Source organism: Caretta caretta, chromosome 5 (genome assembly GCF_965140235.1).
Source record: "Caretta caretta isolate rCarCar2 chromosome 5, rCarCar1.hap1, whole genome shotgun sequence".
Classification (NCBI taxonomy): domain Eukaryota; kingdom Metazoa; phylum Chordata; order Testudines; family Cheloniidae; genus Caretta; species Caretta caretta.
Window position 1 is genome coordinate 26,587,639 of NC_134210.1, and position 22,750 is coordinate 26,610,388.

Here is a 22,750-nt window from a genome sequence, read left to right on the forward strand (position 1 = left end):
TTTAACTGTTTCCCAGGCATTCCTCCCTCTGTTTCCACAGCAGTGCTGACTCGTGCATATTGGTGCAGAGGCCTCAAAGCCATAGCCTTTCAAGTACACATGCCCAAACATGTGTGGCAAGAGAAGTGACAGGTGGGCCAGGTGTTCTACCAGTGAGAACTCTGACACACATATTCAGACTCCTTCAGAATCATTACACCCAATACAATTGTTGCATTCATAATTGCTATAGAGGAAGGATAGTAATTGCTTGAACTTTCTCAGTCACGGTGGCCAACAGTTATGAGCTCTACTTGGCCACCTGTAGCCTTTATAATCATAACAGTGGATTGAAAAAGTCATTAATTTAGTTTAAATTCAATCTAGTTTCAAAATTAATTTATATTCAAAAGGGTGGAAAGGTCTGCATGTTCTGCAATTAAAGTCATTCAGGTCAAAGAAATTACAAACTAAGTTTTCAATTAACTCATAAACTAATGGATTTACTTGTAAATTTGAAATTATTCTCTCCTCAAAAAATGTGTATACTTTGTCAGTTTTCTGTTTGCTTCGTATAGGTTTAATATTTGACTTGCCAACTCTTTTTTTATATATACAGTGAAAAGTATATAAATGGTGGCCTGTGAAAGGCCCTTCATGCTATAGTTATCTTCCTGATATTAGTATGGTCTGAATGGTCAATTTTGGGCGTTCCTATCACTGACATCCATCCCCCTTCCTGCATCCCTGCACCCTCTTCTACTCCTTCCACCTCTCCAAGAATGAAGCAGGGGCAGTGAACTGCTGTTCATGTACCCCTCAGCTGGACAGTGCAGTTTGTCTTATACAAGTGCTGGTGGAGGAGACAACCACATAAAGCCCAATTACACAAGTTTAGTGGGAGTCAAGGATTTTTCATCCCATATTATTGGATATAGTGAAAATGCCTCTATAGTAAAATGATAAACACTCTCAGACTTCTTCAGTGCAATTAGAGAGACTTTCACTCCAACTCTCAGCTAGTTAAACTGTTAATCTTCTTGGAATGCAGAACTTCACACCTACCAGGTAGGTAATAACTGCTGCATTCCAAGAGGATTATCCGATCTCTTCCCTGCTGAACAAGAAAAGAGGGAGGAGTGGGAACAGGATTTATCTATACAAGAAATATTTGTACCTTTATTTCAGTTATTGCCATCAGTGATGCAGTTGTATTGATATAGCACTGATATAGATAGAATTTAGGCATTTGCCACTATGCCATTAGACTTGTTCAGTTAAAGTTGCAGAGGGCAGTTGTACCATTATGAGCTACTACTATAATATACCTATTAATTTTTCTAGCATAGATACATTTAAAAAGAAGACAAGGCAGCTCAGTTCTAGAACTCTCTCTTTACTCTTACAGGAAGTGCATCTTCTGAAATTCATAAATATGGATTTTATAGTTAGCACATCTCTCTGTCTCCTTTTCTCTTATTTTGCAGGCTGCAACTTCACAGGGCTGCCCAATCACTCCCCACATTAGTTAAAAGTAGATAGTCTAGTGGTGGATGCAAGGATTTGAGTTGCAAAGAGATCACCTGAATGTCTTTCATGTGTCTTGCCTACACCGGATAAACTTACCAAAAAATACAAACTAGTTTAAAAACATCAGTTAAGTTTGTTCCAGTGTCAAAACTGGTGGGAACCTCAGCATAGCCATAGCAGTGTAGGACCTGTGCTGAGCAGTAGCAGATTTCTATGCCTTGCAGGTTCATTTACTATGGCAGGAGAAATCCGTGACTCAGACTGGTAATCTTGCCAGGCCTTCAGGCCCTGTTTTAAGTCCTTCCTCAGTTCTTGAGATAATTACTGGACAGAGAGATTTAATGTATGTAGTGTTGTTGTGTCTGTGCTGGTCCTAGGATATTAGAGACACAAGGTGGGTGAGGTAATATCTTTTATTGAACCAACTTCTGTTGATGAGAGAGACAAGCTTTTGAGCATACACAGAGCTCAGATCATGACCTGACCACTGTGTAGGCTCAAAAGCTTCTCTTTCTCACCAACAGAAGTTGGTCCAGTAGGGGAATTTATTGACTCTTGGGCAGCTCTGATTTCTCTGAGCTCTTCCACTACATGTTCATCTCAGTGCAACAGGAATAACAACTCATAGTTTCTCATTAGGAACTCTGTCTGGCTTCAGACACCTGTACCTCCCCACTGCTGAACAGTAGCAGAATAAATGGCCTTGCCAGGTCAGTTTCCCATTGGAGGAGAAATCAGTGATGCAGAGTCTAGAAATTTTCTTAGTATAACTGGCTTTATTTACAATATGTACACCAGTCCCTACACAGAGATTGTCAAACAGCAAGCAGGGAATCACCTCTTTCAGGAATCTTAGCCAAAATACCAATGCCCTATTCCCAGGCAGCAACTCTACTCCAAGAATTGACTCTAGAGAAATTAAAGCAGAGAACTTTAATCCCCTGCTACCTGAAACAGCTCCCCTAAAAGGTGGTAAAAATACAGCATTTCTTCAAAAAACAGTGATTATGCATAAAGAAAACTAACTTGTAAAAATTAGGCGTGACAGTGTTATCAGGCGTGACAGTGTTACTCCCCTCTCTCCCCCACCATAATATGAACACTGGATGAGAGAATTTTGACTGTTTGTTGCAAATGGCATCACCTTCTAATCAAAGCCCTTCTTAAGGGGCATAAAAGTTACAAAATCAATTGTAATCTTCCTAGAGGAGTATGAGTTTGTGGTGAACATGAAGAAGTATGATCTGGCAGCAACACCTGCAAGTAATTCTGGACATAATACAATAGTAACCAAAGATAAGGTTGTCATTTCCAATGAGAAACAAGAAAATATTCTGGTCCTAATTCAACAGCTGTCAGTTGCACCCATGGCATCAGTAAGAGCCCGAATGCAACTCAGCAGCATACTAATATTGTGTGTGGAAACTCTTCAATGGTAATGTTTCCATGTGAAGTCAGTACAAAAAATCCTGCTTCCTGAGTCTTCAGTTTTGTCCAACTTTAGCTACAAGGAAGAGGTTTCACACTCTATGCTCCAGTTGTTGCACTGGTGGACCCATTCCATAGGTTCATTTCAGGCCACCTAATGTTGTAGTTTGGTCAAATGGCAGTAACAACCAATTTCAAGCTTGCTCAGTTTTGGGACTCGTTTTTAAAGTGTCAGATAACACAGGACACATGGACTAATGGACAGCAAAAACATATAAAGTGGTGGAGCTTGAAGCAATTAGGGCCATGCTACTTCACTTCTAAGAATATAAGAATGGTCATACTGGGTCAGATCAATTGTCCATCTAACCCAGTATCCTGTCTGCCAACAATGGCCAATGCCAGGTAATTCAAAGGGAATGAACAGAACAAGTAATCATCAAGTTGCTAATCCCCTGTCGCCCATTCTCCGTTTCTGGCACATGGAGCCTAGGGACACTTCAGAGCATGGTTTTACATCCCTGCCCATCCTAGCTAATAGCCATTGATGGACCTATCTATCTATCTAGACCTGCAGAATGTGTCTGTACCAGTCATGACGGGCAAGGCTACAACAATGGGATATGTGAACAGACAAGGGGGAACAAAGTTTTGAACTCTTCACAAGGAGGCCAGCTCACTATTGAAATGGGGGAGAGCCTGCATATACATTGGACCCTACATATCAGATGATGCGTATTATAATGGACTGGATTAGCAGGATGGTGAGAGATCCAGGGTGAATAGTTCCTGAGTGAGAGAGTCATTGTGGCACCCAAGTCTTCAGATTGCTGAGCTTAAACCTATTCACCTCAAGGTCAAAAACTCATATATCCTTAACAAGGTAGGGACCTAGAAGCAGTAGTGAAAGATGCTGCTTTTCATGACCCTTGGAGCCACTCTCCATGTGTTCCTTCCCAAGACAATCCATAACTAAAAAGATCACAGCAGAACCAAGTCTCAGTAACAATTGTGCCTCACTTCACTTGGTGACATGGTTCTTAGACTTAATCCAGATGCAGATTACCCCTCTGGTAATGCAGCCTCAAATCAGACCACCTGGCAATTGTGCCAAAAATCCGCCCACCAAAGCCCTAATTTGCTGTCTACAAGCCTAGAATTTGAAAAATAGAAAATGAGTCCTCCAGGAACTCCCCAAAACTCTCTGCTATGCTTATGTTTTCTTGAAACAAATCAATACACACAAGCAGAACTCAGATACTCCTGTTATAAATGACACACGTGCATAATTTGCAAATATAAAGCATAACCTGGAGTACATGCAGTGTGCCTTATTTATAGGTCCAAAACCACATACCCTTACAAAACACGCTTCAGCAATTTTGAGCATGATGAGCTGGGAAAGAACTGAGCTGATTGCTAGCCACCAGTATTTCCTCCATTTACTAAGGACAACATCATTGATAAATCCTTTCCAGGTTAACAGGCACCTGGCAAGCCCTGCTTTTTTTCCTCATAATCAGGATCTCCTCCTTAACTGTTATCACCTCTTCAAAGAGAGCTTTGGAAATGTGTCTTTATCCATGGTGCCTCAGTACTACAGGATGAGATTCTTATCACAACGGACCCAGGATTAATGCTGAAAGTTAACTTTTTCTTCCTCAGGACAAAAGGGTGGAGGTATTACTGTCCTTCTGAGTCCCTTGAACACCTTAGATGCTAGAAGGGTGACCAAAATATATCTGTCCAAGGTTGAGGCCTCCAGAAATTAAAGTCATGTTCTGTACCAGCTAGCCATCTGGTAAAAACAGCCTAATAGGAAGATGGATTAAATCAAGAGTCTTGGAAACTTGCAAAGGTAGGGAGGCAACTCCATTTGTGGGTATTGATGCACACTCAGCTGGGAAATGGCAGAGATTTGATGGTCAGAAGGGTTGAATGCTTCATTTTAAGGAAATCTGCAAAGCAATAACTTTGTTTTGAAGACACTATAAAGTGTCCATCTTGTCTGCTGCTGTTAGCTTTTGGTAGGAGAATTTTACAACAAATTATATTTCAGCAACTGGTCATGCCTTTGAGACTTGAAATATGTGTATAATTAATCATTCACCATCCCAGAAATTGCAGTCACTATGAACATCCCATTTTGAAGACATAATGGACCCTCCCCCCAACTTATGAACTTCCCTTCTCAAACCCCTTATGTAGTAGGGTGACCCACCCATTTAATTGGCTAATTTTCCAAAGTTGTTATGAAGTGCTTTTGCTAACTTAAAGTTTAGTTAGTGTTTATTACAGCTTTGGTAGCTACCTACTCAGGATATGATTTCTAAGAGGACGTTTAAAGCCACATACAGGTCACACTTTAGATTTTGTTTCCCTACTTCATCATAGCAGGTAGTTATTCAAAGGTCTAGGAAAGGACATTTCCAGGTAAAAATAACTTATCTCCCATTCATACTCCTACTTCTGTAATGCTCCATAACTGAGTTTATATTGAAATGATACAGAGTTTGGAACAGTTACAAAACACAGCTGCTGTTTGCTCCTTAGGATAGGTATGATAGTGGGTTATTGCTATGTCCATGGCATACACTCTAAGAAATTAGATAAAAACCTAGATACCGTTGTGGATAGGTTGCAGTGTAACACTACTTTTTCTTAGCATTCAGAACGATAATGCATGAAGAATTCCAAAGCAGAGAAACAAAGCATACTTCTCCCTAACACAGAGGCACAACTCATCCCCCTGTATTCTAAGCTGTCTGCAGACTGAGTGCTGCTAGGTCCAGATTACATGCTTCCCTAGAGTCTCCCCCTGCCTGCAAACAGGATTATGAAAACCCCTGAGACTCTGAAGTGATAGATCACAATTTTAACAGTTTCAATACATCACAGTTACACTCACCCTTCATGATAGATGCTAGCTGTTTGTATACCTAGGGATACAATTCAAGGTCTTCATATATAAAGCGCTTCATAATCCAGGCCCAAATGATTTAACAGATTGCCTTTTTGCCCTGCGTTCCTTCCTGACAGATACAGGCAGTGATGAGCTGCCAAAATCTTAACAACCGGTTCCCTCCTCACCCCACGAGGGGGTCGTGGCCCACCCCCGCCCCCCGGGGACTCCTGCCCCATCCAACCCCCTGCATTCCTTGATGCCCCCCTCCCCTGTCCCTTCACTGCCCCCAGAACTGGGCAGGAGGGTCTCGTGGGCCACCGTAGTGGGTGCCCACCCCGCCCCTAAGAGCCAGAGGGACCTGCCGGGGGGCGAGGTGGGAAGTCCCAGTGGTGCTTACCTGGGGCAGCTCCCCCGAAGCATCCGGGAGGTCCCTCTGGCTCCTAGGGGCGGGGGAGCGTAGCTGGGGGGAGGCAGGGGGAGCAGCCTTAGGTGCCGACTCCGTGGGTGCTCCGGGGCTGGAGCACCCACGGGGAAAATTTGGTGGGTGCAGAGCTCCCTGCCCTGCTCCACACCCGGCCCCAGCTCACCTCACCTCCATTCCGCCTCCTCCCCTGAACGCTCCACCCCGCTCTGCTTCTCCACCCCTCCCGGCTTCCCACGAATCAGCTGTTCGTGCGGGAAGCCTGGGAGGGCTGAGAAGCAGGCGGCGGCTTCGCGCTCAGGCCCAGGGAGGCGGAGGTGAGCTGGGGTGGGGAGTGGTTCCCCTGCGCACCTCCCGGGTTACCTGCTGCAGCGCAGGTTGCCCACCTCACGCACCCCCCTTCCGCCCAGCTCACCTCCGCTCTGCCTCCGGTTCTAAAAGGACTTCTAAATTTAACAACCAGTTCTAGTGAACCGGTGTGAACAGGCTCCAGCTCACCACTGGATACAGGTGTTTGCAACTAGTAAGTTAAGGCTGAATCAGAACTGGGTTGAGAAATGTATTTCTCTGCTGGGGCATTCAGTTGAAGGAGGCAAGAGATCTGCTGGAGTCCCTCACAGGATAAAGTTTAAACCATGCTACAAGTTTGCCTTATTTAACTTGGTCTATTTTTACATTTATTTCCCTCCTTCACTTTCTTTCATTTCAGTTCAGCTTTGTGTCCTTTCCCCCTCCAACCCCATGCTCTTATTACAGTAAAAGCTGTTTTATCCGGCACTTCACCAACTGGAAAGCTCTGATCTTCCGGTTTATAGTCCGGATGGCATGGCACCCTGCAGGAGGTTGGGGCATGGGAAGGAGTGTGGAGCACAGGCTCTGGGAAGGAGTTTGGGGACGGGGCTCGGGGAAGCCTGTTGGGGCACGGGAGGGAGTGTGGGGTGCTGGATCCAGCGGGCGCTCGCCTCAGGTGGCGACCTGTCCCAGCTGCTCCTAGGCGGAGGTGCAGCAGGTGGCTCAGCACACTGCCTCTGCCCACAGGCTCAGCCTCCGCAGCTCCCATTGGCTGTTTCCCCCACGGGAGTTGCAGAGCCAGCGTGCGGGGTGGGGCGGGGGCAGCGTGCAGAGCTGCCTGCTGCAGCTCCTCCTAGGAGCAGCCAGGACAGGTACCCACTTGCGTGGAGCTGCCCAAAGTGAGCGCCCCCTGGATCCGGCACCCTGCACCTCATCCTGCACCCCAACCCCCTGTCTGAGCCCCCTCCCGTACCCAAACTCTCTCCCAGAACCTGCACCCCAGTGCCCCCCGGCATCGAAACTCCCTCCCTCTTAGTTAACCGGCATTTTTCACTTCCATCACCCCCCAGTCTCCCAACATCCTGGATAAAACAGCTTTTACTGTATTTTGGAATTGATTCCTTTGTGGATAGTGTGTTTTGCCCTGGGGGCTATTGCAGTTTATTCTTGTACAAAGTCTTTTAAATTACTGCATGGCTGTATGCAGTATTTGACTGGTTTTTTAAAAAATGTTTCTTGTTTGATAGTATGATGCTTACTAGAAAGCACAAAAACACTTATAAATGTATTGGAAAAAATAAACAATATTGGATGTGTGTTACAGGCCACTGGTTTATTAGTAGTTCATTTTCATGGGTAGTACTGTAAAGCCATATTTATTTGTGCTGTCATTTGGGAAATACTATTGGAGAACAATAATTTCTTTTTTTTACTTGGCTATAGACCCGTCATATCAACCCAATCCTCCCACCCAATTTAATAGTTTAGAAGTTGTTTTTCTTGCTACTGTAAGAAATATTGTTTAATTACAGATTAATTGTTACTGTTTGACTCAACTGTGATGTGTAATCCAGGTTTCCCATTATAAAATAAAAAGAGTTATCATTGTCTGTATTTGCCAACAGGAATAGGAGATGGAAAAAATTAATAAATATAAGAAACTACCTTTGAAATGCATTCCTGATATAGATCTTCTTTTTAAGTGAATTCTATATATAATCTCCTACACACATTTATGAGTATGTGTCATAAATATGAAATATACATGTTAAATGGAGCTGAGTGTGTTAATGTTTTTTCTAATTTAATTATAAGTGCAGGATATTAATGTGGTGGGTGTACACTTTATATTCCTATAAAAAGTAGTTCCTCAAATAGGAAAAACCTAAGAGTTGAAACTGTACAACATATACATATGGTAACATTGATTTTTTTTTTTTTTTTTAAACAGGAATGATGATGCCACAGTACAAACTTTCTCAGAATTCCATGCATGGTAGTCCTGCATCTTCCAATTATCAACAAACCACTATTTCACATAGCCCTTCCAGGTAATATAGTGTCTACAGTAGGGGAGGGGTCAAACTGCAGTGGTGGTCAAACTTGTTTTGAGTCTGTGGGTCGGAAGTAAAAATTTCACTGTCAGGAGGCAAACATTGTATTCTTGTCCAACCACAGAGCAAGCCTCTTTAGCTAGCACAGTTAAATATGGCATTTAAATGCAGACTTTTAAGAGGGTAAATGCATTTATTGAAACGTCCTGTCCTTTGTTAGTTAATTCATCCCTCAGTGCATTCCCGCACGAGCAATGACCCCCTCACCAATTTTTGGTGAATTTTCCATACCTTCTGCCTCAGTTTGGGAATCCTCCTCTGGAGGATTCTCTCTCACACTCCTATATTGGGAGGTTGGCTGTGGTGCCAGGAGGGACTGGGGCAGAAGTGGGGGGAGATAAGGGACCCACTCCTGAAGATTTGGCGGCAGCAGCAGCAGCAGAACTGAGGTAAAGGGGACAGGAAGGAGGTCTTATTTAAGCCCGTACAATGGGGCATTGTGAGAGCAGCTTTACAAAGGACTGCTGAGAAGAGGATGGGCTCAGGTACCCATGGCCAGTCAGACATAGGCTTCTTTCTCAACTCTGCCTATACCAGCTCCTCTAAGCTGCATCAAGAAAGGCAGCTGCAGTCTGGATAGGTTTGTTAATTTTGGATGGGGCTGGATGGGGAAGGGTTCAGCATGTGAGCTGTATGCTTGACACCCTTGGTTTATAACTAACAAACACAGTTTGCTTTGTTAAGCTTTAGAACTCTTTTATTTGGCACATTACATAATGCATTTATATACTTTAATGTAACTTGGCAAATAAAATTGTTCCACCCTTCAAGGTATACTTTCGTTTTTTGGAGTGGTGTTGAGGAAAGTTTTCTAGATTTTATGTATTGCAAAAAAACCCAACCACCCAACTCCCCTCCCCCCAAGCCCCATCTCTCCGAAAATATTTTAGTTTTGCAAAATGCTTGTTTTCTTTACTGGTCTTATTCCTTGAGAAGGCTACATTGTAATAAATGTTCTTGTAGATATTTTTAAAAAAAAAATCTTAAAATTCGGAGTCATTGATATGTTTTTAAGATAAAACTACATATAACATTGTCTACAAGTTAACAAACAAAACACCTTGTAACAACCTTATAACGTCCCTTTCTGTGTGTTTGTTATTTTGGGCTGCACACCTAAATGAGGCGAACCCTCAAAAATAAAAATAAAGCACCGTCTTCACAAAGACTGAGAGAGAACAGTGGCAAATTTCAGACATGAAAGTACTGGGACGAAAAAAAAAAGTTCTTGTAAAATGTACTTTCTGTTTCCCTGTTTTACTGTTTCAGTCTTTGTCTTAACTTTAGTTTTATTTCAAGCAATTGCTTTGTATTTGTTCCATTCAAAAACTCTGTTATACATTACATCTCCTAAGTCTCATTAAGTTTATAACAAGTAATTGATAGTTGCTGTTGTAAAATCAGACATCAACAATATTTTGGAGCGGCGGGGAAAGGGTCATGACTGCACTACTTAAACAAAGTCAGGGGGTGGGATTGTTTACCTATTAAAAGAACACAAAGCTTCAAGGAAAATATCATGCTAAATATACTGTAGTGTGTAATCACAATATCAAAAATAATTTACAAAGCAAATTCCCTGTTCCGTAGTTACTCCTTTCTTTGCATTATCCAAGAACTATTTCCAGGGCTGAATATTGAGTTTTTTGGTTATGACAAGTGTGTTGCAGACTTGCTGCTAAAATAGAGGAGAGTACTACCCAAACAAAGAGGACCTGATCCAAAGCCCATTGAATTCAATAAATCTTGGATTAGCCCTGTAAAGAGAATGTATACTGCCTGAATCACTTTTTCTCTTTTGCTTTATTTATGTCCTCTTTATGGGGCTGATCCAAGGTTTATTGAATTCAGTGGGCTTTGGATTAGGTCCTCTTTGTGTGGGTAATACTCTCCTTAAAATTAGCAGTATAGATTTGACAGAGAAACAAAGTTCTATGAAATCTTATTGGAATGTCCAGTTATTAATTTACAGTATTATATATTTATCGGCGAGCTGCTAAATTAAACAATTACAAATCAAAATGCCCTCTCAATGATCTTTTTACCTTTCGGTGCACACACTGAACTCCTGTTAATTTTAATGGGAGTTGCATGTGCTCACTAATGAGAATAGCCTCATCCCTCCCCCTCTCAAAGTCCACTTGGCTGTTATTTTGGTTTTCTTTGACTACACAGAAGATAATGACTTCTGCCCAGCCTCAGGTAGTTTTCAGTGGTATAGAACACTCATGTGTTTTATGTATCATGTGATTTAAGTCCCCTATAGACACATGGAACAAGATTGTGATTTTTTAGAATAAAGCAAGGTCTTTGGTTTCTAGAGGCTTAAATAGGGTCGCCAAGCATCTGGATTTTGACCAAAAGACCTGGTTGAAAAGTCTGGTCATTGTAGTCTGCCTGTAGATAGGAAAAGGGGAAAAAGAGGGGGACATATATCTTAGCTCATTTTCATTAATACTTCTGCTTGATATTCCATTAGAAGGCATGCTGTACTGTCATTTCTTTAAAACTGTATCCAGAAGAAGAATTCCTGTTTATTTTCTCAAGATGAAAAAGCCCACTATTTTGTCTACTTTTTTCTTTTGTTTGAGGCTAAAATGTTAAGTCAGGCAGTGTCCAAAGAATAATTTCTAGTGCATTGTCAAACATAAGCACTCTGACATGTTACTTTAATTACAAAAATAATTAATATTCAGTTTAGTTTGCTGAATTTTGTCACAAATTTGTTCCAAGTGCTGGAATTTGCTCCCCAGGCTCTATAAAGCATTTTGTAACAGAACTATAGTCATCAACAAGTCTTCAAAAACGATATAATGGACTCCAGTGTATTTTAGAAAACTGAATTGTTTGAAAATGAATTGCCAAATTTATGCTCCAGATGCCACAAGACCTAGGAATATATGGATTAATTGATAATGCTAATCAAGCTAGTCATCACATGAAAAATTAAACTTTGGTTTTGATTTTCATTCAGGTTTTTAGTAAGCTATGAGTAAGCCTGGAGACTGTAAATTTTATTTTTCCTGTAATACCTGGTTAGAACTTTAAACAGCTATTTACTTTTTCTAGGTAGAGTTCTTCTGAATGGATTTTTTTTTCTCCCCTGTTAGTTTTGATTAATGCAAATGTAGCTCTTAAGAAATAATTGAATCAGAGAAGGTGTAAACTATTTTGTGAGAAATGTTACTCTTAATAGGTGTTTCTTGATTCCACTGGATTACATGTCTGGTCTTGTAAAATTTTGTAAAATAAGTGTAAGAAATACGATGCCTACAATGGATTTCCTAACTTGTAATTGGGTTTTGTTTTTAGCCGGTTTGTGCCACCACAGACAAGCTCTGGTAACAGATTTATGGCACAACAGAACAGCCCAGTGCCTAGTCCATATGCTCCTCAAAGCCCAGCAGGATACATGCCATATTCACATCCTCCAAGTTATACACCACACCCGCAGATGCAACAAGGTAATTAGATCATTGTTCTATTCTCAGAACTCAAGATAACTTCAGCTTTGCTTGGATATTTCACAGTTCTGTAATTCCTTTCAAAGGGCCAAACCCTGCTCACTGTTCATGTGCAAAATTGCATAAGGTTAGCAGGATCTGTGTGTGAATAAGTTAGGCAGGAATTTGTCTAAAGTGTGCAATAGGCTGCATAATTACCTAACTGCCCTTTAAAAAAATCAGCTGGAATTGGGAGAAAAATAGAATACAGCAATATCAAAAAACCTTACAGAACTGAAATTTTTATTGTTAAGTGGTTTTCAAACATTTTAAGACATTTTATGAGCATAACTTGCATTTTCTTGAAACAAGCTGTTCTTAAGGCTTAGTTACTTGGTGAAAATGTAGGATAGTTCTGTATTTCATGTTATGTATATCATCTATCGCTATTTCATATATTAAGGGAAGTGATGAAAACTTAACATGAAGGTTTTTTTTCCCCCGTATAACTTCAGGGAATGAACAGCTGTTAGGCTGTAACAGTAAGTTAGAAGATTTGAGTTCGATCCAGCCCAGCCATAAAACAGATTTTGAACCCTCTCAAAGTTCGAAGATGTCACATTTGTCTTTTTTTTTTTTTTTTTTTGAAAAGGTGTTGGTAGTAATAGGGGCCAGCACAAAATGTCTGGATCTTGATCTGGATTCCAAACTCCTTGCTTCCCTCTGACCATTAACATTTGGGATGGGTTTGATTTATGCCTATCTCTACTTATAATTAGGGTCACAGTATTCTCCATGATTTTACTGTGGCAAAAGTGGCTGCCAAATCCATTGAGTATAGAAATGACCTTCCATCCCTGCAACAAAAAAATATTTAATAGTATGTTCCAAAACCTTACACCTGGCTAACATAAATTTTCAGAGAAGAGGCTTTTTAGCCATCCTCTCAACCGCAGCAAGCAATAAAGGTATCCTGCATGTGTTTTCAGTTTGTACACTCTGGAGCTTCACGTTTAGTAAGATTCTAGAGTAAATAGTGTCTCAGGAGATAGACTGTGTACCCTATGGTATCATGAAATGGGAAGTCCTAAGTAGTGCTTAATTTGTGCCAGGTTGAGCCCCGGCACCTCTAGGCTTAGCAGTTCATCTCTGGGCTTGCTGCATCAGTTATGAATGTGTAATAATTGCTTGAGCCCCACTATTCTTTCATAACAAAATTAAGCACTGGTCCTAAGGCATATAAAACTCAAATCAAACATTAGCTTCTGTCCCATCCTTGGTATGGAGAACAGAATATTACTCTGCTACCGACAAAAGAGAAGAATGAAGACCTTGTTGCCATCTCTGAAAGCATTGCAAGGAATTTGTGGGGAAAGCAGAAATTATACTTTTCCTACATATGCCCATCTCATAGTGAGGTAATGGGAGAAGGAACTTTTAATGTGTGTTCAATATTTCTAATCTTTGTGGTAATATATTATTTTCATAATTGTGGTAACTAACAAAGATATAAGCTTGTAAACAAACATGACCAAGAACAAATTCTGTGCCAAAACACCCAGAAAAATGGCCAAAAAATATACATTTCCCTATAATAATTTAGAATTTGCAGTCTAAATTATAAAATGTTCTTGATCTTTCTCCATTTTAATTTTTATTACTGTTTTTCCATGCTTTAGATACAGCCAAAATTTGCCATGAGTTACATTGACTTGATGAGGAAGTATGCATTCTGTACATATCTGTTAATATAGGCCTACTGTTTTCCCTACTTGTTGTTGTGCTGCTTCACATTTTCTTTTGAGACATAGCTTGAGCTTTTTAGTCTGATCTTTTGATGATAGAATCTTTGACCTTCAGTCAAGGAATTTTTCTGATCTTTCCTTTTTCTTTTCCAGTGGAACATTTGTCATTAACAAATGTCTCTACAGCTATTTGCATTGTTTCCTGGCTTGATCCACAAGTGTTTCCCCTTTATTCACGCCTCTAACTTCTCCACTGTAACTAAATGCAAGTCTAACTTATTAAAGAATCTTGTATATTATACAAGTATATTTCACTGAGTAAACAGAATTGGTCAGACTGGTATAATATCATAAATCCCTGGTAAATGTTAATTCATAATGCTTGTAACTACTTGTTGCTGAAGCAGTGCTGGTGAATTCAGTTGATTGCCAAACATGTCGTTGATATCTCTCTTACATGTATTATCAATAACTGGACTTAAGAAAACCTGTTAATATTAAATATTTGTATAATTATGGTTTTTTTTCTTATTTCAGCTTCAGTATCCAGTCCCATTGTCTCAGGTGGGATGAGGAACATACATGAAAATAAAGTTTCAAGTCAGTTGTCTGGCAATTCAGCTAATCACCATGCTGATAATTCTAGACATGGCTCAAATGAAGACTACCTACAGATGGTGCACAGACTAAGTAGTGATGTATGTTAGACCCCCAACAAATTTTTTATCTGAATGGAAATGTTTGACAAATATTTGAATTGTGGGACTGGTCTAAAAACCAAATATTTTGCTAGGTTGCTGTTGACATTTGAAAAGGAGTAATTAATTTAATTAATTTTTCAATTTCTGTTTGTGTAGGTCTTAGTTTTCAAAGGTATTTTAAATGACCACTGTTTTACTTGAAACCACTTTTGCAACATTTATTTTGCATTGAAGAAAAGTGAAAATTGTCTCTGAATCTTAGCTTATTTTAAGAGGGAATTTTGCTTTGTTTTAGTTGCTCAGATACGGTGGTGATGTGGACAGGATAAGAGCCTATGTAGATACATAGCTCATCAGCCCTTTGTTGGTTTCATGACACATTTGAAACACCCTATTTAAAAGGTCTCTGATGTTAGATAGTGATATGATCCTGTCAAGCCTGATGAAAGTTTCTTTTGACTTTGTATTTTTACTCAATACCTGTGAGCTCAAATGTCTTGCATGGAAATTTATTTTCCTGGCATCTGTGACTTCAGTTCATATAAAGGGGGGAAGAGGGAGGTGAAATTCATGCTCTAATGACTGATGCACAGTTTAGTAGATTTTAAAGAAGAGAGTGATGCTGTGAACTCATCCCAGATTCTTTACTAAATTGGTGATGAATATTCCACTTAATGAGTTTCTCATCCTGCCAACATTTTCTCAGCCTGTGTATGTATCTTGCTGAGGTAGTTCTTTATAAGCATGATATGTAAGAACCACTAAGAATGTTTTTTGGCATCAGTTCTTTGAGCAATGCTGTTGTAATGATGCTCACTACAGGTTATGAGAGGGGCTTGAACTTGGGATATTTAGCATCAAGTCAAGCCTCTACCAGAGTAATCACTACATTAGCTTGCAGCAGTAGTAGACAGTTATCTATATAAACTAGCCAGTAGAGTGGGAGGGAGACATAACACACATACAAGCGTGTTACACTTTCTCACAGAGGACCATATCAAGCGTGTTAACACCTGGATCCTTAAAACCCTGAGCACAGTTAACTCAGTAAAACCAAGAGAGGGTGAATTAACTGCATCCTTTTTGTGTATTAAAAACAAGCACACAATCATTTAGCTGTTTCTAGAATATCAATGATTGTGTGTTCACCAAACAAGCAATGAACAGTTAATGGAAAATCCATAACTACAGTGTGAATTCAATAGTATTACGTTTGTAATATAAAAGCAGCATCCTGAAAATCCAAGTTCTCTGCCTCAGTGGTACAATTTCACTAAAGTGGGAAGCTTCTTCCAGCATCAAATATACATGTTTCCCACAGCTAATTCTTATTTTAAAGGTACACTGCCAAAACAATCATCCGTTGGTTAAAAGAAGCTTTTTTGCAAAACTTAAGAACCGGTAGAAATCTTTCAGTGACATTTAAAAATAATTATTCCAAGAGTGGGTTTTTTTTTCTTTTAAAAAAAATTTCCACACAGTATATGCAGCACCAAGATTGAAGCAATATCTTAGTACATGAGAAGCTAGAACTGAAATTCTGTCTAGAAATCGAGAACAAATTAAACATAACTGGTCTAGTGTCCTTGTTCAGTTTGACTGCAGAAAGTAAACAAAAAGTAAAGTACATTCAGTTTTTTAAATCCTTTTACATTTTAATATTTTAAGATAAGAGTTAAGGAATTACCAAAAAAAAAAAAACAACAACTTGACAGCATCACTTCAATTAAAGCAGATGCCTGATTGCATCCAGTATAGTGAGTATTGCAGAGAAGTTTTTATTGTAATTTCCTGCTTTCACACACAAGTTTCTGAAACATTCTGCTTTAGAGCTGAAATTTTCTATACTTAAATGTCTCTCTGAATGTTTTTTTTTTTTTTTAAATTTGAGCAATATTCAACTGTGTTTGAGTTTTAGAATGCAAATAATACTACTACTTCCAATAGTGTCCCTATGGGTACGCCACTGTAGGTGCGGCAGCTCCTCATGCGCGTGGGATGGGAGATCTTTTGGTAGCAGTGCCCATTGGGCTGCACATGCACTCCTCCCCATCTTGCACTGAGAGGGGCCTCTATATATAGCGCTGTGTGGTCCATGGACCCTCAGTTCCTTCTCAACCACCTTTGGTTTGGGATGGAATCTGCTAGCAGAGTCCTTCTTCCTTAGGCTTTAGTCACACTCTCTCTCGTTTGCCTTAGTATATAGCTGTTTCCATTTGTTTGTGTGTTTTTTTTTAAAGGGAGAAAAACAAATTTTTCATTCTCTTCTGTCCCCGTTATGATCTTATGATCTTAAATTGAAACTTCTCCTCATGGAAAGTTTTCGTATTTTTTTTTCAATTGGTAGCAAAGGGAGTTCAGGCTTGTATTTATTAGCTCATTGGCATGAGTGCTAATATCAGAGAACTTCTAAATATGTATAATTCTTCATGACAAACTAAATAAAGTGGTGCTTTTAGCTAAAACATATTTTCACTATTTCATATTTATTTTTTGCATGTGCTGGTTGTAGGTTCTCACTCGGACTCTGATTTCATTGTAAAATATACATAAAATATGATGAAAAGTGTCTAAATTTCAAAGCGTCTTAAATGTGCTAGTAGCTGTCTTGTGACCTCCTTCCAGTATTTTTTCTGATTAGACTTCTTTTTAGAAAATAAGTTTATAATATACATTATCATCACTGTTTTTAGGATGGTGAGTCTTCAATAAGGAATGCTGCATCCTTTTCTTTGCGGTCACCACAGTCAGTGTGCTCTCCAGCTGGAAGCGATGGAACACCTAAAGGTACTCTTATAGCTAAAACAGGTTGTTTGTATGTATGTATGAGTTTATTTCCCAATGATAAAAGACAAGTGAATTTATAGGCTATATAGTTTGATCTAACTAGCATTTTATGTTCAGATAAAACCACAGAAGTTACATACACATAATGATATTTTTAATTACAATTTTATCTTGGTCCCCCTTTGACTGGAAACCTGAGAAGGACCAAAATTTGACTTACTATATTTTAAAACAGACTACTGTGGAAGATAGCAAGATCGTGAACCCTGTACATGTTGAGGATTAAACTATTAGAAGAACAATTTTCCATTGTTCTATGGTTCAAACACATCACTGAGTTATTGATTTCTTTATATTTATAAAAGTATCATAACATAAAACAGTTATTGCGTTAATTGCAATGAGACACATTGAATTTAAAAACACCGTTTAATACCTATTGTGGGTGTGGCCTAAATATATTAGCTGGATAGGAAAAGTAGGAGGGCAGTTTAGTAAGATAATTAAAAAAAACCTAAAAGTAGTTCTTTATACCAAGCTCTAGAACGTGTGTGTGTGTGTGTGTGTGTGTGTGTGTGTGTGCATGAATGTTTGCTTATTTTTCCCCTGAGTGCCTCCTTACCATTTTATAGCAGTAATTGACTGTGACTCGGTGAATGGAGTACACAATTCTGGTGTATGGCAGAGGATCCAAAGCTATGCAAATACTTAATAACTCAATGCCACAATAATAAAAAGGGGCAAAAATACTTTTTCCTGCCATACCACTGGAAGATAATAAAATACAATGTTTCCTAGATGGCTCAGTGAGGGAGCAAGAGAGAACTGAGACAAAGGATAGGGTAGAGAAGGGAGGCAGAAGATTGCTAAAATGCTTTTCACAGTTCATTGTATTATATAGCTATCCTATGAAAGATGAAGCTGGAAGGAAGATGGGTGGAACCCCTGGTGGGAAAAGTTGTGATTGAAGACTGGCAGGTTGGAGTAAAGAATTTATGAAGTCTTGTGCTGGGTTGTGTAGGTGGCAAAAGAATAATTTAGTTGCTGCCATTATAGCATCCACAAAGTCTTGATCAGTATAGGTGTTCCAGTTAATAAACAGTTTGGTGAATCCAGTCTACCTCACCTCAAACACAATTGTCACCCACCTTGAAAATTTTTCAGCCAACTTGTAAGATTGCTTGGACTTGGACTGGTTGTGGCAGAAGCATAGCAGTGGTGGACCAGTTGGTGTGAATTAGTATGGTTCTGGAAATATTGGAGGCATTTCAGGCTCTAATCTTTATATTGGATCCACACACCTCTTGTTTGCTGAAGTCCAAAAGGGAGGTATTGAGCTATTGATGGAGCCAAAATGCCAGCATCTCTTAGTGTAGTTATTATTAAATCTTTGATCAAGAGATTATTTTTTGATGGCAAGAATCTCAGCAAATACTGCCCTGTCTCTTATCTCCCTTGTAGAGAATCTTACTGAGGTGGTTTGAAATGGTTCTAATAATACTTGAGTTCTCAGACCACTTGATGCATGACCGTCTGTTTTTTAGGCCTTGATGTGGGGGGGAGACAGCTTAGTTGCATTGACCAGTTTCCTCTTGGTGATGAATGACCATCTAGTGTCCATGCTGATGATTTTAGATCTCTTAGCTGTCTTTGATATTGACCCCTGAAAATATTGTTGACAAGACTGCAAATAACAGAAGAAATTGGTATTGAAAGAAAATTGTTTCCTCCGTGGAGGACCTAAGGGGTGGTATTGGACTTTTGCTCATCAGAGAGATCACATGCAAGGTACCATAGGGTTTCCAGGTTCTCAGCCCTCTGGTTCAACATATGAGGCCTTTAGGGAAGATATTGTAGATATTGAGCTTCTCTGATTTCAAAATATAGATAACCCTGAGATTTTTTGTGTATTTAATTAGACTTTAAGAGTATGATTGCTCAGTGTTTAATTATGATAAGCACTATTTGGCTGACACAGAATTTGAATAGGGAAAAGGTAATGTTTTAGACTGGGGAAAACTCCTGCAAGAAATGACGGAAGTTATATCTGCTGTCTTGATTGAGTTTGCCTGTCTTTTTTAATAGAGTAAAAAATACCCTTACTCTGTTATGTTTGGCTGCACCTCTCTTCTTACAAATACCAAAGACAGCTCTGATTTGTCTATAAGTATCCAAGGCTCGGGCATGCCTATTCTGCCTTCAATTCAGGTTCCGTCTCTCCAAACATGCAAACAGAGCAATGGCTTAGTATTCCTATGGTTCCTGTTACCACATCTTCTTTTAAAGCCAAATTTTGGGACAGTTGTGAGAAGTGTGTAGTGGATCATTCCCCAAGTAGGACTACTCATCCAGCTCCATCCTTTCATTATTCTCCTCTTTTCCATCATGGCAGAGCCAAACAAAAGGGGCTCCATCTGCTAAGAGATCTTTTCTGGAGCTACAAAAGGGGAACCCTGCCACAATTGTTCCCAGTCTACATGCCCTCACTGTGCCAAGAGAAGGGGCTCAGAGTCTGGATGATTTGTTTGGGCCGCATATTCCACCCATGCCAGCCAAGAAACAGATGGAGACATCTTTGCAAGGGTTCTCTTAAGCAACAAAACTTGATAAACAAGACTGTGCTCATCAGTCAATAATGTTGCAGGGTTACATTGAAAAATCTCCCCAAAACTTTTGTAAATCCTTCTCTAAAGAGTACCAAGCCAGGATCTTCATAAAAAGTAACAATAATGGTGATATCTAGATCTTTATATAGTATTTTTATTCATAGATTCTCAGTATTTTGCCAAGGAGTGGGTATGTGGGTTATTTGCCAACTGATCTGGCATCTTTTCTGATCTTCCCTCAGGAAGATCTGAGACCTCTTCAGGATTGTTCCCCTATACTTCCTCTCCAGTTATATATTGGATGATAAATAATACCAGGGCTCATGACACATCTCCGTGGACTGTGATCCAGAAAAGAATATCAGAGAAGAAAAGAGTAGTCTGTTATATTATTACTCTCCCCCACAAAAGGGAAAATAACCTCCCAACCAAAAATAATTTTTTAAAAAAGCCAAAAGCATTCTTGATTCTCATATCTGTCCACAAATTCTAGCTCTTTCAACAAAGAAACTTCTGAGCATAACAACTTCAAGCCAGAAAAACAAGAAGCATTTGCCCTTATATGTGAAATCATGGGAGGACAGTGGTGGCCACCTCTGCAGAAAAGGCTAATATCATTCTATATTAAGAGGAATATCATGAGTAAGGCATGGGAGGTAATTGTTCCACTGTACTTGGCACTGGTAAAGCCTCAGCTGGAGTAGTTTGTCCAATTCTGGGTATCACACTTAGGAAAGATGTGAACGAACTGGAGAGAGCCTAGAGGAGCGCCTCAAAAATTGTGGAAATTTTAGAAAATCAGACCTATAAGCAAAGGTTAAAAAGGTTGAGTATGTTTAGTATTGAGCAAAGAAGACTGAGTGGAGGACCTGTTAAGTCTTTAAATATGTTAAGGGCTGTTATAAAGAGGACAGTGATCGGTTGTCCATATCCTCTGAAGGTAGGACAAGAAGTAGCAGCAAGGCAGATTTAGGTTAGATATTAGGAAAAAGTTCCTAACTATAAGGTTAGTTAAGTACTGGGGTAGCTTACCAAAGGAAGTTGTGGAATCCTCATCACTGGAGATTTTTAAGAGCAGATTAGACAAACACCTGTCAGGGATGGTCTAGGTCATCCAGATCCTGTTTCAACATGAGGGGATAGGCAAGACGACTTCTCAGGGGTCCATTTAGCACTACTTTTCTGTCATTCTGTAATTTTCAGGGAAAGCTATATGGGAAATAAAAGCCCCATGGCACAGACACAGGTGGCCCAGGTCAGCTGACTCTGGCTCACAGGGCTTGGGCTGTGGGGCCAAAAATGGCTGTGTAGACGTTTGGTCTCAGGCTGGAGCCCGAGCTCTGGGATCCTCCACCCTCAGAATCCCAGAGTTCAAGCTCCAGGCTGAGCCTGAATGTCTACACAGCAATTTTTTGGCCCCAGAGCCTCAGTCAGCTGACCTGGACCAGATGTGGGTTTTTACCCCCTGTGCAGACATACCCTCAGTAAGCAACTCGGAGTACCCTGTCCGGACTGATATACTTAAAGAAGAGAATCCCTGAACCGTTGTCGATCACCTCACCATGAGTCAAGGCAGACACACACACACACACAGAATGAGAGTCCTTCCAATGCAGCAAAGTTCTGATAACTTTCTGGTACTGATGTCCACTGTGCCACAAGTTGTCCATCTTTACCTGTAGGTCATAGGTCTGACAGGCTCCATGCACAGAGATTACTCTATTGGCCAAATGGCATGCAAGAGTGCTTAAAGGTTTCCACTTGAGGGCTAGAAACTGTTCTCAGTAGGAGATGCAATGAAAGGTGAAGATACCATTCAGAGTGATCCATTCCCTCTGTTTCCTCTGAAAAAGGAAGCTGACTGATGGTAGGATTCCCCCCTCTGCGATCTGAATCCTAAATCTCTGATGCCTTTCAGAGTGTGGGATCAGACCCAGGGCATCATAACAAAGAGAATATGATGAAAGGTCAGACTCCAGAGCATCCACTTCTTAGAGATGAGAATGATCAAGGTGGCTCTTCCAGGATAACCTGAGAAAGAAACAGTGTGTGGTTCAGTTAGAAAATGTGACAACCATGCTACAAATGTATCATCAAGAGGTAGGAACAAGACATTTAATTTAAATGCCAAAGTGAAGTAGATTGTCTCCTGGGCAGAAGCTCATCTAACCTCTGCTAGGGTGATTCACCCAAAAGGATTGCTGAACAAAAAACCTGCCTGGCTAAGCCATCAGAGATAGACAGTTAATAATGGTTCCTGAACCTGCATGTATTCAAGCTAGTATTTAGAGAGGCTTAGCTCAGTTCGACCTAAGCCTTAGCTGAGACCCACCTTAATGGGATATGTTAATGTTCAGTTGTAATGCAAAAGACAAGGCGAGGAAAATAGACTGAAGATCACTGGGAAAAGATGGTCTGGCTCACAGATTTCCAAGTCAGCTTCTCTAAAACACTTCTCACTCTCTTCCTTTTTTTTGCTACTAGGAAGAATGATTAAGAAGATATAGGAAGGATGCTGCAGCTGTCATCCTTACCCCAGACTGGCCAAGAAGGGCTTGGGACTCAAATGTTTTGGAGATATTACACAGGCTTCTTTTTATTCTCCCTAGCAGGCAGGATGTCCTATTTTAGGACCTGCTTCTGCATCACATCCCAGATTACTCGAGTCTGATTGTTTAGTTATTGAGCAGCAAGTCCTAAATAAGGTTGGATACCCCTTCCAAAGTAATGGAGGGTCTCTTAGCCTCACATAAGCCTTGCACCCTCTCAGCCTACACAAGAGTTTGGACAAAATTCTCCT

The 22,750-nt window shown here is 40.1% G+C and overlaps 1 protein-coding gene across 4 annotated transcripts in view; it reads left to right on the top strand.

Moving 5' to 3' along the window:
• The window catches only part of NIPBL (NIPBL cohesin loading factor), a 295,876-nt gene that overhangs the window by 138,698 nt on the left and 134,428 nt on the right, over positions 1-22,750 (top strand). For all 4 annotated transcript variants that reach the window (XM_048849291.2, XM_048849294.2, XM_048849300.2 and 1 more), the window contains exons 5-8: positions 8,506-8,605; positions 11,981-12,132; positions 14,394-14,554; positions 17,251-17,344. In XM_048849291.2, coding sequence (XP_048705248.2) covers positions 8,506-8,605; positions 11,981-12,132; positions 14,394-14,554; positions 17,251-17,344 — 507 coding nt within the window. The remainder of the gene's footprint in view (positions 1-8,505; positions 8,606-11,980; positions 12,133-14,393; positions 14,555-17,250; positions 17,345-22,750) is intronic.